This window comes from Physeter macrocephalus, chromosome 8 (assembly GCF_002837175.3).
Source record: "Physeter macrocephalus isolate SW-GA chromosome 8, ASM283717v5, whole genome shotgun sequence".
Taxonomy (NCBI): domain Eukaryota; kingdom Metazoa; phylum Chordata; class Mammalia; order Artiodactyla; family Physeteridae; genus Physeter; species Physeter macrocephalus.
In genome coordinates this window covers 123,513,594-123,528,632 of record NC_041221.1, presented here as the reverse complement: position 1 = coordinate 123,528,632, position 15,039 = coordinate 123,513,594, and the positions used below count along the sequence as shown (strand labels likewise).

The 15,039-nt window shown below is 41.4% G+C and overlaps 1 protein-coding gene across 1 annotated transcript in view; it reads right to left on the bottom strand.

Annotated features, from left to right (window-relative positions):
- Positions 1–638: 638 nt before the first annotated feature.
- Positions 639–15,039, bottom strand: part of GRAMD2B (GRAM domain containing 2B) — a 25,890-nt gene continuing 11,489 nt past the window's right edge. Inside the window, exons 6-14 of the mRNA XM_028493438.1 lie at positions 14,569–14,664; positions 12,628–12,699; positions 12,433–12,513; positions 9,579–9,690; positions 8,803–8,925; positions 8,107–8,194; positions 6,856–6,960; positions 4,217–4,310; positions 639–1,158 (exon numbers count right to left, since the gene is read on the bottom strand). Coding sequence (XP_028349239.1) covers positions 1,117–1,158; positions 4,217–4,310; positions 6,856–6,960; positions 8,107–8,194; positions 8,803–8,925; positions 9,579–9,690; positions 12,433–12,513; positions 12,628–12,699; positions 14,569–14,664 — 813 coding nt within the window. The 3' untranslated portion in view covers positions 639–1,116. The remainder of the gene's footprint in view (positions 1,159–4,216; positions 4,311–6,855; positions 6,961–8,106; positions 8,195–8,802; positions 8,926–9,578; positions 9,691–12,432; positions 12,514–12,627; positions 12,700–14,568; positions 14,665–15,039) is intronic.

Genomic DNA, 15,039 nt, shown 5'->3' with positions numbered 1-15,039 from the left:
GTAACCAATTCACTTATTAGCTTATCTGATTAAACAAAATACATTTCATAGAAATGATTATAAAATGCATCATAAACAGAATATCTTTTATATTACAGATATTAGGGTACCTAAATAATTATGAATAAAAACCAGCCAACCCATATGGTAAATAGAAGTTAGCAAAACCACAAGTTAAATATTTTAGTCAGCAAAAGAGAAAAGCATGCTATCATCATGCTGAGATGGGTTTCAGCATTAATTACAGACATCCTATTTCAAAACACACACAGTCCACCTACGATCTTAAAAATGCAGTGTTTTTCATCCTGCATCAAATCACTATCATACTTTTTGGTTTAAAGATTAGTTTTGGTTTCAAAGTAAGTTAATTTAGTACTTTAGTCTCATGTCTCACAAATTCTTGACCTGGGGTGGGTGAGAATCAGTCCTATTAGTTTTTAGAGGAACAAAACATAAAATGAGATAGTTGAATCCACTTTGTCCGATACTCTTGCCAATACTCAACTGAGAAGTTAGGATATACAGGTGACTTAAACCAGAACATAACAGCAGAAGGGAAAAAACCAAAAACTAAAATGTTATTTGTTTGAAGCAAGTCTGTCCATTAGGGCTTTTTTGTTTCTTTTTGTCTTTTGGGAGAGTCATGGCAAATTCTTTAAAGGATCCTATCGAGTTTGTTGGCACACGATATATCCCTTAGTTTGAAGGTTGGTTAAGAGGGGTGTACAGGAGAGAAAAGGCAGGTGGGTAGGACTGAAAAGGCATGGAGTGGAGGAGTATGTCAGTATTGCTGACATAGTCACGATAACCCACTGAACCACAATCGTCCAAGTCTGCCAGGCCCTTCCTGAGACCTCCAGGGATGGGTCTGTTTTCTTTAGGCAGCAGCCCTGAAAACTTCCTCAGAGAGTCAAGGTCAAATTTTATTGCACAGGAACCAAAATTATTCCCCTTCCCCCCTTTCCTGAGCTGGAGACCTCCAAGGGCAAGCATGGCTGGGGCTGCCCATCTGCTCGCTCCTCTGGCCAGCAGGGAGCGCTCCACCAGAATGCCTGGGGAGCACCTACTTCAAGGGAAGTGCGAGGTTTTGCACTGGTCCAAGCTTCTGGCTGGTCAGTCACCATTCTCAAGTAGCTTTTGTAAGTTGTTTTGTATCTTGAAATAAGAGAAAAGCTCCTGTTATTACATAGAATGGAGTATATTAAGGGCATATTTGCTATGGTCTATATAATGCTTGAGCTTAACCTCTTCTATCTTGAATAAAAAGCTACACATGGCTTCAATTTAGATCAGGCAAATAAATGCATGATTGTGGCATAGAATTCTGTTTGACAAACCACTTTAAAATGAAAAAAGATAGGCTAAAAATGTTTGAGAGAGTGGCACAAAGATGAAAATGTCGGTAGAGACTAAGAGAAACAGAACAAAAGCCCTTGCAACACCAGGTGTGACCCAAATGCATTCAGAGAGAATGTGAAACCGGGCTTGAGAAAGCCCATGTGATGGTCTGAATCGGACAAACACCACAAATAATGTTTAACACTCCTATTAGATATAACATTTCCCACGGACCCTGCCTATCTGTGGATCTTAAGACCACAGGATAGTGTTGGGCATTGAAAATGTGCTTGGTAAATGTTTGTTGGGTAAATGAACTTTAAAGAATTCAGAGCAAGGAATTTTCAAGAACCAATACTGTGAGGGAGTAGGGAACCCTGTGGAACAAAAGAAAGAGAACATAGTCTTCTTTTGGAAGAACATTCTGTGATGTCCTAGAGGCATACACAGGATAAGTGGAGAGGAAGAGATCTAATCAGTACGTGCCAGGAACATCATGTGTGCTCACCTTGACCACACACCACCACACACAGAGGCAGGTCTTATACACGAAGCTAAGGGCCAGAGATGCTACGTAACAAGACCAGTCACACAGTAAGTGGCAGAGTAGGGAAAAGAGCAGACATCTGACTCCAAAGTTCATGCTCTTTCTTCTGCACTGCCCCACCATTAATGCCATTCCCAGTTCTAAGAAAAGAAGTATTTACTTCTTTACCTGTAAAAGGCATTGCCTTCATCCCCCAAATTCCTACTTCATATCTTCCCTAGCTTCCCACAGGACCAAAGAGGAACGGAAAAGCAGGAGTGGGAAGGTAGAGAAAGAAATGAAATAGAAGACTGACATCCAAAATATTTAAAACACCTACAAAGACAAAAACCCCAAAAGTAAAACAAAGGAGATAAATGGGCAATTTACAGAAGGAATATTACAGAAGGAAATCCATATGGCCAATATATGTATGAAAAGATGCTCAACCGCAGTAGTAATTAGGAAAATGCAAATACAAACCATAATGAGATTCTACTTCATACTCTTAGACTAGGAGGTAGGAGGGGGTCAGAATGGCCTAATGGTGCCCTTCTTAGAGAAACTGAGGAGACATTTGAAGCTAGACTAGTTAATTGACAAAGTCCTGCATAATCTATCAGTGGCAAGTGAAAAGGATGACTGAAAGGGCAGTGATGCCATGAACAGAAATGGGGAAGTTACAAGTGGGCAGATCAGGAGGCTGAGACCTGACCAGTCCCTGCAGGAGAGTGGAAGGAAGTTGCTGGTACTGAGTAGAAAAGAGCTGAGACCTGGCTCTGACTTTCCTGCAGCACACAGCTGCTGTCCCCCGACCATGTGCTGCTGCGTTACTACCAGCTTTCCTTTGCGGGGTGGAGGCTTGGGGGTTGCAGACCGAGCAACAGCGCATGGGTGTGGCCTGGTGACTATTTTTATACTAAGATTCCTATGAGCAATGTGTGCAATTTAAGACTTTTTACAACTTCAACACATGCATTTTGACCCTGAATCCCCTCTTCCCTTCTTCTGCTTTGGGACACAGGTTTCTGTTGGTACTGTTGGCCTCTGAGCCAAGTAGCTGGGCTCTGCACAAGACATGGCTAGCTGTCTGCCTGTTGTGGACGAGCTCTCCTGTTTTCCTGTCCCTCATTACAGAAAGTGGTGTCCCAGCCGGGCCCGGCAGGGGAGGGGGAAGAAATGCACGGGAGGGCAGCAGGGTTCCGTGTGCTCCCAGTCCAAAGAACTCCACTGTGTGCCAGAGTGAACGAGAGAGAAAATTACCACCCCATTTTCTAGGTCAGCATGGAAGCATTTCATCAAAAAAATTGTATCTTCAATTCTTAGCAACTGACATTTTAGAAGGGAAAACAGTTCTGGTTGCTATCCCATACCTTCTCTAGCTTGACTGTGGATTTAAAAGAGAAAATTTGCAAGCTTGCCCACCGATACAGTGATTCAGTGGGAATTATCTGTCATGCCTTGGTTTAGAACAGAAGTATGCAGACTCCTTTGCTCTCCATACTTCAGTGGTTAAATGCTAGATACCATTTAGTATTGCAAGACAAGCATAATTTGACTCATTTGTATTTCATGTTTCTTCCCAAGTGAGCATAACTGCACTATTGTGGGAAGCCACCAAATACTTGGCATTTGTGGCAGCAATTCGAATTGAACAACTCACTCTAAACCTTTCCTTTAGGGATAAGGGTCAAAATAAAGCATGAGACAGGGACGGACATGCTGATAGGAGAAATAAGAAATGTTAACTAGGTTTAACTCCGGGGATATTTCTGGGTGCCTACCTTGTCCTGTTCACCTCCCTATTCAGTGGCCTTATCTCCCAGGCCTAAGGTTGGATTCTGAGCAGCAGTAAAAGCAGAGGGCTTCGAAGCACAACTTTGGAGTCAGCCCTGGTTCAAGTTCCAGTTCTGCCAGCTTTCTGGGTGTGTCTCCTGGAGCAAGTTCACTTGAAACTTGGCTTCTTTTGTCAGATGGGAACAATGGCATGTATCATAGAGAGACTGAATGCAAATATTTTCTGTATGGTGACAAGCAGCCTGGGTGGAGCTGGGGGCTGCCCTCTGGTTGGGGGCGCTCCCTACCGTGCCCCTCCCCGAGCCCTGCGTCAGCCGACACTTACCATTGGGCCCTATGGCACAGAGAATGATTTCTAACCAAGTGGGAAAACCACAAGGTCAACCAACAAGGAAGATGAGGTTGGAACCTATTTCTCAGTGGAAGATCCCCCGGCTGCATATGGTCATTTAGTTGGCCTGTTGCACAGCCATGCGTGTGTAACCCCTGCCCTGTGGCAGTGGACAGGCACTCTACTGCGATAACCCCCAACTCATGAAAGAGACCTGTCACCTTTTCTAGTCTCATTATGTTGGCTGTAAGCTCTTGGCACAGGACCTCCACATTTAACTGTACGTGTGACCCCGGGCTGGATGGTGCTGTCTGTCTGTAAGAACACAGAGAAGAATTACCGTGGGCAGGGATGGCAAAGAAAGAAGTGGAATGAACACATTTTAAATTTATCTGACCAGAAAACTAGGTTATAATAGAAGACAGTGTGCATTTACCTTGTTCACATCAGAAAGGCCCTGCAGTAATCCTCAACTTCAGACTAGATGTTTAGGGGACTAAGTCTTCAAAGCTTAGCTGGAAATCTCTTAAGCTATTTTTGTTTAAGTGGCTATGTTGCGCCTCAGCTTCCAAACACAAATCAGACAATTATTCTCAAGCACGCAGTTTCTTAGACTACTTTTACTATCTCCCGATACCCTCTCTCTGCCCACAACTGCACGCATTTGCAAGGCTTACTGCTCTTCTCAGTCATGTGTGTACTGTTTATAGGAGAAGCAACCAATTACACTAGAACTTTCATAATGTTTAGGAATGTCTTTCTTTAATCAAATTTCTGTTGATGTGTGACTTTTGCAGTTCCTTCTTTGAGACCTGCCGTACAAACATAATTGCTCTTGTCTAGTAATATAACCGATGTATTCACTATTTACCACTTGACTGTTAAAGGCATGGGCTCTTACTCTGAGGTCCACTGGGGTCCTATACCAGCTAAAACTGTAGGAAATTTAGAGATGTGTGTACATTTTCCCAGAGAGCTGCTCTAAAACCGTTGATTTTCATGTTAAGGTTAAGAACCATGGTCTGTATCTCCTTTCTATTTCTTGGTTGTAATTTAATTTTAGATGTGAAGTTTTTAGATGGCATTGACTGGTCTAATTTATTTTACATAGGATCCATTTTTGAGACATAGGTACTTGGTAACTTATCGATGATTATCTAAATATTAAGAAAGTAATCAGATGTTTTTCATTGAGTAGTACTGAAACAGTTTTTTCTTTGTCCTTGGATCCATAGTATCAAAATCTTAGATCCCCAAAAGGAAACAATCTAAATCTTCTGATTTCTAAACGAGGTATCTGAGACCCAGAGTACTGATTGTTAATAATACACTTAGAGCTAGGAGGCAGCTCTACATTATTGCAAACTATTAGTTCACTATCATATAAGGGGTTGATTTTATTAGGAAAATGTACCTCATGTCCTGTTATCATTTAATTAACGATGATGATGAGGGGGAAATTCCACTAATGGAAGGCAAATGGAATACTTATTCTACTATTTAAATAATCCATCCAGGAGGAGATACAATTTGAAAAACAACCATTTAAAGGGAAAAATCACAAAGATCACATATTATATAAGGTCAGGGAATACCCATGACGGGAAGGTCTGGATTGTCAGAATTTCATGTGGATAATTTTGAACAACACGTGAGAGAGTAAGGGCAGGGTAAGAATTTATCCCAAACCAAGAATTTATCCCAAACCATTCATTAGACTTCTTATTACTGGTTCAAATGTATACTTATGGTTCAGAAATAATCTGTGTACCAGCAATGCATAAGCCATAGAACAAGACTTTTAGGTGACTGTTAAGACTGTAAAGAAAGGCCCTAGAATTGTATAGCATAATAGTTCTCAAAGTGTAGACCCCAGGCCAGCACCAGAAATTTGGAGAACGGGCCCTGTAATCTGTTTTAACAAGCCATCCAGATGATTCTGATACACACTGAAAATATCCTGACTCACTTCTCCGCTGTTCCTTATAAGCAACCACTGGTGACTAGGTTTTTGTAGTCATATAGACCTGAAACCGACCTGAAACCTGATTCTGTTAAAATGATTTCTCTGAGTCTCAGTTTCTTCATCTGTAAAATGGGAATAATAGCTATCTTATAAGGTTATGGTGAAGATACGAGAGGAAACTATATCTGTGTGTGAAAGATCTACTGTAATAGATCTCTAGCACACAGTACTTACTCTGTAAAGAAATATCTCTACTATTAAAACTTCAGGTAAAAGTATGCTTTAAACATGGAATACTTTATTTTACTTTTTAGAGAATGTGTCAAAATCCTCATGTAAATGGGTTTAAAGGAAAGACCACTATGTCAATAGAATTAATTAGGTTAGGCATGTTAAAAATACTGTGGTAGAAAATCTTCACAGACACATTCAACTAATTACTAGTCACATGGATCTTTATAGTGGTCAAGAGTTTTGTAAATAAGTGAGTTCATACAAAGAGTTATATATGATGAAATGTGCTGAGTTACTTGAATTGCTTCTTTTCTATGAATGTCTTGACTCATTGCCATTGTACGAAGATAAACTTGACTATTTTAATAAATGGGCCAAGGTCACAACTGAGTCTTAGGATAAGAGAACAAGATAATGTAAAATTAGGCTTGTTTCTTTCCTTATCACTGGCGACACTATAGCAACTCAAGAACATGAAGAGTCAGGTCATTTATTTCTAGGACCCTCCTACTCATTACTTTCCACATATACACTTAACAAAATGTTTCATACAGAATGTATCCTCAATTAATGCTTGCTAAGAAGGATGCCAAGCTCAGGTCAAACATTATACTCATGTGAACAGCAAGCAGAAGACAGCACTGGAGGGAATTGCCTTACTCAGTCTGATGGGTGTCCACAATGGAGGTTAGTGACCCCAGCTGTTCCTCCAGAGAATTAATTCTGTATCTCATGTAGAAGGTCGAGATGATTAGTGCACAGACACTGGAAAGGGATAAAAGAGAAATTCCCAATAGGTTAGTGGCCAGGACCTGATTGATCTTCATAAAACAGTAACCTCAGAGGCAACACTGTACATTTGAGGCAAGGTATTTTCCAAATAACTTGGCTACAGAGACTTCAAAAGTCTTTTTTCAACAGACTGATGGCTAGCACCAAACTTTAGAACTAGAAGGATATTGAAAATTCTCTATTTCCCCAATTTACACATAATGGCATTTCAGTAGTCTCGCTCAAGGCCAGCCAACATAGATTCCTGAGCTGGCGCTTCTCCTCCCACCAGGTACTGTTGAAGGCCCTGGCCAGCGAGTGTCCGGTCTCGTGACTCACATTCTCCGCTTTATCTGGAAACCAAACTGCAGATCCTCCTTGGTTCTGAGGAACAGCCTAGAACTGGGTCAGGTTATTTTCAGAAGAACAACTGGCTAGAAGCTACAGGCTAGTTACAGGCTAGAAGCTGAGAGGGAACTTAAAAAAGTCAACGCCTAAGTTTTCAATAAAGGGGATGACATTTTCAAGTTGTTTTGGTCTCTATCCAGAGGACACGGGATAGATGGAAAAATAAACATGAACAAAGATGCTTCATAATTCAGGAAACAATTTCCTAACTAAGAGTATCTACTTAGAACTTAGTCTTCTGCTGGATTTGGCATATTTTGCTTTTCCTTCCTTCCTTCTCACTATTTATTTAAATAAGAAGGGGATGAATATGAAAAGGTGACCTAAGTTTAAGAAAAAAGGTGTTGGGGCTTCCCTGGTGGCGCAGTGGTTGGGAGTCCGCCTGCCAATGCAGGGGGCGTGGGTTCGTGCCCCGGTCTGGGAGGATACCGCGTGCCGCTGAGCGGCTGGGCCCGTGAGCCATGGCCGCTGGGCCTGCGTGTCCGGAGCCTGTGCTCCGCGACAGAAGAGGCCACAGCAGTGAGGGGCCCGCGTACCGTAAAAAAACAAAACAAAAAAAACAAAAAAAAAATAAGAAAAAAGGTGTTGAAGTAGGAGACAAAAATTTCCCCATAAAAGATTTGGGTCATATTAGAGGCAACTCAGATTCACAATGGCTCTTGGTAACGTGATGACATTATTCCTGTAGTGAAATGAATCATTAAGTCATTCATAATAGATACACTTACTTACACAATTGCATAGAATATAAGAATATGGTGGAGAGACGGACATTTCTGAGACTTGACTCTGGGTATGATTCCAATGGTTTCTGGCTGACCTGTTGGGTGGAAAACAAAAAGCTTCTGTTTAAAAATGATAACACATCTCCTTCGCGCACCAGTATCCCTATAGGGAAGAAGTGCTTGAGAGACAGAATTATTTCCAGGTAATAAAAATCAGAGGAAATACTAACCAAAGCCTTCGCTTCTCATTTTAACCAGTAGTTACAATTCATTCCCACATGTTGCATTTAATACATATCTATTGAGAGCCTTCTCTGTGCCAAGCATTGCGATGGAGTGACTGGTGAACAATACAGACTCCATCCTTGATCTCCTACCAGTACAACTGGTAAGCAGTTATTAAAATAATCAGTAAATAATAATAAAATAACGTGAGTTTTACTGGTAATTTTTGAATCGCAATCTCAAAGTATTCAGAATAATGAAAGGTCTTCCACGAAGGCTGTTCACCTTTGTATGCCCCACAGTAAAGCATGGAACTGGGTACGGTTTGTTGAGTGAATAAATGAATTAACATGCCAAGACCTACAGCAGGAAGGGAGGGGGAGGGAATAGCAAAGGCAGTCATAAAGTGAAACATGAGGGCCCTTTCAAAGTTACAGGCAGATGCCCACCCCTACCCCCCAAATAATCCATTCCTTACCATGCCCAGGGAGACTCTTGGCTTTTCCTTCAGGCACTCTGTTCACAAGGGCATCTGCCCGAGTTGGTTTTGCTTCTCCCTTGGAGACATTCAGAACTGTCTGGGATTCTGTCACATGGAAATCTACCAAGATGAAACGGGGCTTTGTAAGCTTTCTCCCCAGTGCGTTTAAACTCATAGGATCAGCCACAAAGCAAATCAATCCCTTAATATGCATAAGGGCCAAAGAATATAAATGGATCTTCTTACAAGCTGGTTGAGTGGTTTGGGGATGAAATCCAGTGTTCAAGCAAATAAGAAATAACATGATACAAGGGCAGTCTGTCCTTATCCCACTGACTCACGGGGACGATTCAGCTATAATAATATTACTGAAGAAGAGGTAAGAAAATATTGCATGTTTCTGTCTTTCAACCACTCCAATATTATGTCTATTTAAGAGACTTTTTTTTTTTTCTTTTTTGTCACACCATGTGGCTTGTGGGATTTTAGTTCACCAACCAGGGATTGAACCTGGGCCCTTGGCAGTGAGAGCGTGGAGCCCTAACCACTGGACCGCCAGGGAATTCCCAAAGAGACATTTGTTAAATGTGTATTACCACACAGGCAATTCCTTTTCCTTGAACTTTCAAACTACCCTTTGTTTAGAGTCCCTTCCTAATTGTTAGCTCAGAAGGTGTGTTGTTTTTTGGTTGGTTTTGGTTTTGGTTTTTGGTTGAGCTAAGGATGTTTTGTGGAGAATTAAATTTCAGTAAAGATACAAAAATCTCCCAGACCTCGAGAGTTCTCAGATTCAGGAGTCTGGGATCCAGAACTGCTGTATCCTTCCATGTCTTGCCTTCTTTGCCGTACCACTCCATCCAGATCTGAGAATTCATCGTTGAAATCCTGAAGGGAAATAATGAAATGAAGAGAGAGGCCCATTTTCCTTTATTCAACAGACAGGACTTTGTAACCTCCAGGCCTTTCACTTAGGCCTGACCTATAAAAAATGGAAAAGAAGGAAGGATTACCCCATACTGCTGGGTTTCCTCAACAGATCACAGAGTGAGTATCTGGTTACTGATTTTTCTGGGCAGTTAGAATTCTGTTAACAAACAGTGGCCAACTCGTTTGAAACAACAAATGTCTAGGAAAATAACTGGGATGCTGATGTTTGAAAAGCTTCTAGGGTAAAGCTAGAGAAGTCTCATTAGCATTTTGTAATGAGAAAAAGTGACCAAAACAGACATATACAAGACAAAAAAGTAGCTAGAAAGTTCTAGATGCATGTTCTAAATGCAGAGAAAGGTTTTCTCAAATTATAGTTTTAAAAAGGTATTGGAAATAGAAAAGGGAAAATGGCTTTAGCAAATTAGACACCGAAAGGAAAGTTTTAGCTTTTTTCTTCCCTCGAACAAATCAAAACAGGGTCAGTAACATTACTTCTAAATGACAAAAGGGTGAGAGAGGAGTGAGAAGTCGGGGGAAAAAGCAAGATGTTTTTACTGTGTATCCCACTTGTTCCCCAAAGTGCTTAGGAAATGAAGAGACAAGACGCGTCACTAAAATGTCACGGTGAAGGTACAATTCAGCGAGCTTTTCACAATTTATTTAGCTGCCAAGTGAAGAAGAGGAGACATATTTTGTAAGCAAATTACCAACCTTTCACCTTCAACTAGCTGTCTCTTGATCACTTCAATAGTCATTTCAATTTCATGCAAGAATTTATAGGGCAAGGAAAATTTTAAAATTCAAGTCTCGTCAATTTAATAATTATTAATTGAACACCCACTACGGATCAGGCAGTATGCAAAGCTCCACACACACATGACTGCACCTGATCTTCACAGCCACGTCAGGAGCCTGGCATTTTACTGGATGAGGAAGCTGAGTCAGAGCAGTTAAAGAGCTTGCCCCATGGCATAGCTCAGCTGGGTGGAACCCAGATTTGAAACCACGTTTGAGGGATTCCAAATCATAAGTGTTTCATTCTATTTTGTACTGTTTCTCACTATTTTTTAAGGTAGATTTTTTTTTTTAAAAATTGAGATAAAATTCACCAGTTTAAGTACACAATGTAGTGGTTTTTAGAATAATTACGTTGTCGTACAACCATCACCACTGTCTTATTTCACAATACGTCCATCTCCCCCCAGAAAGAAGCCCTTTACCCGTTAGCATTCACTCCCAATCCCGTCCCTTGGCAACCGCTAATGCATTTTCTGCCCATATGGATTTGTCTATTCTGGACATTTCATATACATGGAATCATACAACATGTGGCCTTTTGTGTCTGCCTTCTTCCACTAAGCATAATGTGTTCAAGGTTCGTCCATGTTGTATTATGTATCAGTAGTTCTTCATTTTTATGGTCAAATAATATTTCACTGTATGGATATATTACATTTTATTTATCCATTTATTAGCTGATGGCTATCAGGGTTGCTTCCACTTTTTGGCTATGATGTATAATGCAGCTATGAACATTCTGGTTTAAGTTTTTGCGTGAACACATTTTCAATCCCTGTACTTTTTAACATCTCTCAAAATAAAAAAAGATTTGTAGGGCTTCCCTGGTGGTGCAGTGGTTAGGAATCCACCTGCCAATGCGGGGGACACGGGTTGGAGCCCTGGTCCGGGAAGATCCCACATGCCGTGGAGCAACTAAGCCCGTGCACCACAACTACTGAGCCTGCGCTCTAGAGCCCGCGAGCCACAACTACTGAAGCCCATGCGCCTAGACCCCGTGCTCTGCAACAAGAGAAGCCACCACAATGAGCAGCCTGTGCACCCCAACGAAGAGTAGCCCCAGCTCGCCACAACTAGACAAGGCCTGTGCGCAGTGACGAAGACCCAACGCAGCCATAAATAAATAAATAAATAAATAAAGTAAGTAAGTAAGTTAAAAAAAAATTGTAGATGTTGAAACTCTGGGCTCATACTGCTTCACCAAAGGTATTAAAACATTTAACGATTATCAATTTGGGAACAACCATTTGAACAACACAGCTAGGACTCTCTTGGGCTTGCATGATACCATCACAGGTACAAATCTTGTACAAATCGGGGGAGCTACTTCCAGTTCGAGATTTACTCTGTAGTCAGAAAGTCTAAGGGAATCAAAGAATCTCTACCTCTTGGGCATTACAGCTTTCTTCTTTTACAGTTATTTCTGGGTATCCCTCATCTTCTCTACTAAGCTGTAAAGACTTTGAAGGCAAGAACTCGTTTTGATTTTTCCTGGTGTCCTTATGGGTACACTAGCATGGTGCCTTGAACATAGAAGGCATTCAACGACTTGTGGGATGAATCATGCCCTACCTAAATAGACTGGTGAATCCCTCTAAAACAACGCTGACAAACAAACAGAGCAAGATTTGCTGAATACCTCCGTGAACCAGTAACTGGCTAAAACAGTGCCCTATCATGTTTCTTTTCTTTGGCAGGATGACTCTTCAATTACCTGAAAAAGTTGATGACCTCCTATGGTCCCCTCTTCTTCAGGACAGAAATGCCCTGTTTCTTCAACTTTGCCTCCAATACTGTGGTCCTAAGTTCCTCCCGCACCCTGGTCATGGTGTAAGGAGAAGTGTGATGTGGGACCTACTCACTTTCTTTTGCATTTAGATAGTTATGTAGGCAACTCACCAGAGGCAGAGATGAAGGGCGGTCTGCCTGGAAACTGTTTTCAAGAGAAGATGGATTGGGACTGTTGCCAATACTTGTATTCTGAAATTATCGAAACAAAATTATTTTTACAAAATGAAAAAACCAGATCAACTACAAAACCATAAGAAATACAGAAGAGAGACAGCAATTGAGGCTCAGAGATGTTGTACTCACTTCTAAGTGTCCACACACAGATTTTAGTAGTTTGTAAGTTGAATCTCTGGAGAGTAAGGAGACAAATATGTACTGAAAAACAAAATAATTATTTAATTATTAACAGATACTGCTCAACTAGAAGTGAGTGTTCAGAGTTAAAAAATTTATCTGTATATTTTTTCATTTTCAAACACCATAGACTATATTCTATACCGAGTCTATATTCTCATTCCACTCAGCCACACATTCAGTTTTTATTCCATTCCTGGAATAAAGTGAATATATTCTCCCACAATAGCAACAAAACTCTCAAACCCAACTTAAATAATACAGAAATGTAGAGCAAAATGAAAGCTCCGGTGCTCAGACATAGGTGCCCCAAACAAGCATGGATGGAAAAGACCTGCATAGTAAAGAAAGGCCAGTTGTATTCGCCAGGTCCTCTTTTAAGCCTCTCTCCCTCCCTTCCCCGCCCCCCTTTTAGAAGGTATTTAACAATTCCCAAGGGTCTGCTTTCTCTGCTCTGACCTAGATTTCCATTGAAAATGTCCTAGCCACTCTAAAAGGCTGATTCTTTTTCAAGCCACTTCTAGATTCTTTCTTGTACAAATATGGAGATTTTCTGGTGAATGCTTATAAGTAAGTTATGGGAAAGAAGTCAAGTCAGAGCTAGACAAGTAATTTGGAGACAAATAACACAAGGAAAAATGATTTTACCATAAACGACACATTGAGAAATAAAGAAGTTCACACTTTTTCCATCTATTTGAGCCACAGCATCTTCTCACACCCCCTTTCCAAAGTTTGTGATTACCCTCTCTTGCATTCCCATGAGAGAACCTGATATACTTTCTGAGCAAATACTGTCTTCCAAAGTAGTTAACATTACGGGTTCTGGCATTAGACCGGGTTGCAAATTTTGGCTCTGTTACCTACCAAGTGGGTGACACAGGGCAAACTCTTAGTTTCAGTTTTCTTAACAATCCCCATCCCTTACAGTATGGTAGTGTGGAATAAACGTGTAAATATAAGGAAAGCATTTTGTATACGCCCGGCAAGAAGTACCTGATGCTTGTTAGCCCTTCGTATTAAAAAAAAAAATCTAGAAACAGATATATTTCCTAGCTCATCAGAATAGCCTCTTTTAATATTTCCTTCTTTCTCCTTCCCCCTTTAAGTTATTCAGTATGATTAGAAATGAAATGTAGCTTTTATGCTTTCATAAAATTAGTAGGTAAAATATTAAAAAAGAATTTCAAGTGAAACATGAGTAACCAAACCATTCTACTCTCTCTCTCTTGCCAAGGTGAAACACACATCGCTCTCCATGCAAATATTTTAGGTTGCCCATGTCTGGGGTAGCCCAACAGTCAATGACAGCTCCGGAACTTCTGTATTGAAGAGGGGTAGTTAAGGCAACCTGGAGGCAAAGAGGGCCTAGGAACTGGTCCTCAAGCTGAACTTGAATAGCAAGCCCAAGTTTTACGTCTTTAGGTTGGCTCTGGGGAGGCACCAATGGAGGTTATGGGGAGGCTGGCCAACCCCGCCCCAGGGACTCCTCATATCGCCCTGCCACACCCTGTGAATAAGGTGGTGGTGGTGGCATTTTAAATAATAATAAAGAAATGAAAGCTATCCCTGTAGCCTGACCTGACCTAACAGATGTTAGGGAAAAGGAAGTTGGGAAAGAATTTTACTTTTTTGACTTTGGTCAAGTAAGTATAATGAAGTCAGCAGGAAATTCAAAATTTGCAACTATTACATTAGAATAAATCACCTTGTCAGGGGAAACAACACTACACAAATATCTAAAGGCTGTGATTTCAAAAATTAGTCTTACAGAGTAACTCCTGATTCATGGTATTATGGTTCAGGGTCTTGGTCCTCCGCAAGAAGCCCCTAAGGCAATGAAACCCAGAGTAGGACAAAGCAGGGTGCCCGCACCTGCTGCGTACTCACCCTGTCTGTGACTGTCGCTATAATCAGGGCATTTGGCACCAGAAGGGCAGTTTTGGTTTTCTTTATCAGGGTTACCGAGAAAGCCGGAATAGAGATCTGAAACAGAATCACTGAGTTAACATGGGTTCAGGCTTCACAGAGCAGCACTCCAAATCTTCATGTTAAAGGAAAAATAAAAAAAGAAAACCAGCAGCAAGCTCTCCAGCCTCCATGAAGAAAAGTGAATCTTAGAAGAGTGTCACCAAGATCTCAGCGTGGTATTTACAAAGCTGGAGGAGGGCTTCCCTGGTGGCGCAGTGGTTGCGCGTCCGCCTGCCGATGTAGGGGAACCGGGTTCGCGCCCCGGTCTGGGAGGATCCCGCATGCCGCAGAGCGGCTGGGCCCGTGGGCCATGGCCGCTGAGCCTGCGCGTCCGGAGCCTGTGCTCCGCAACGGGAGAGCCCGCAGCAGAGGGAGGCCCGCATACCACAA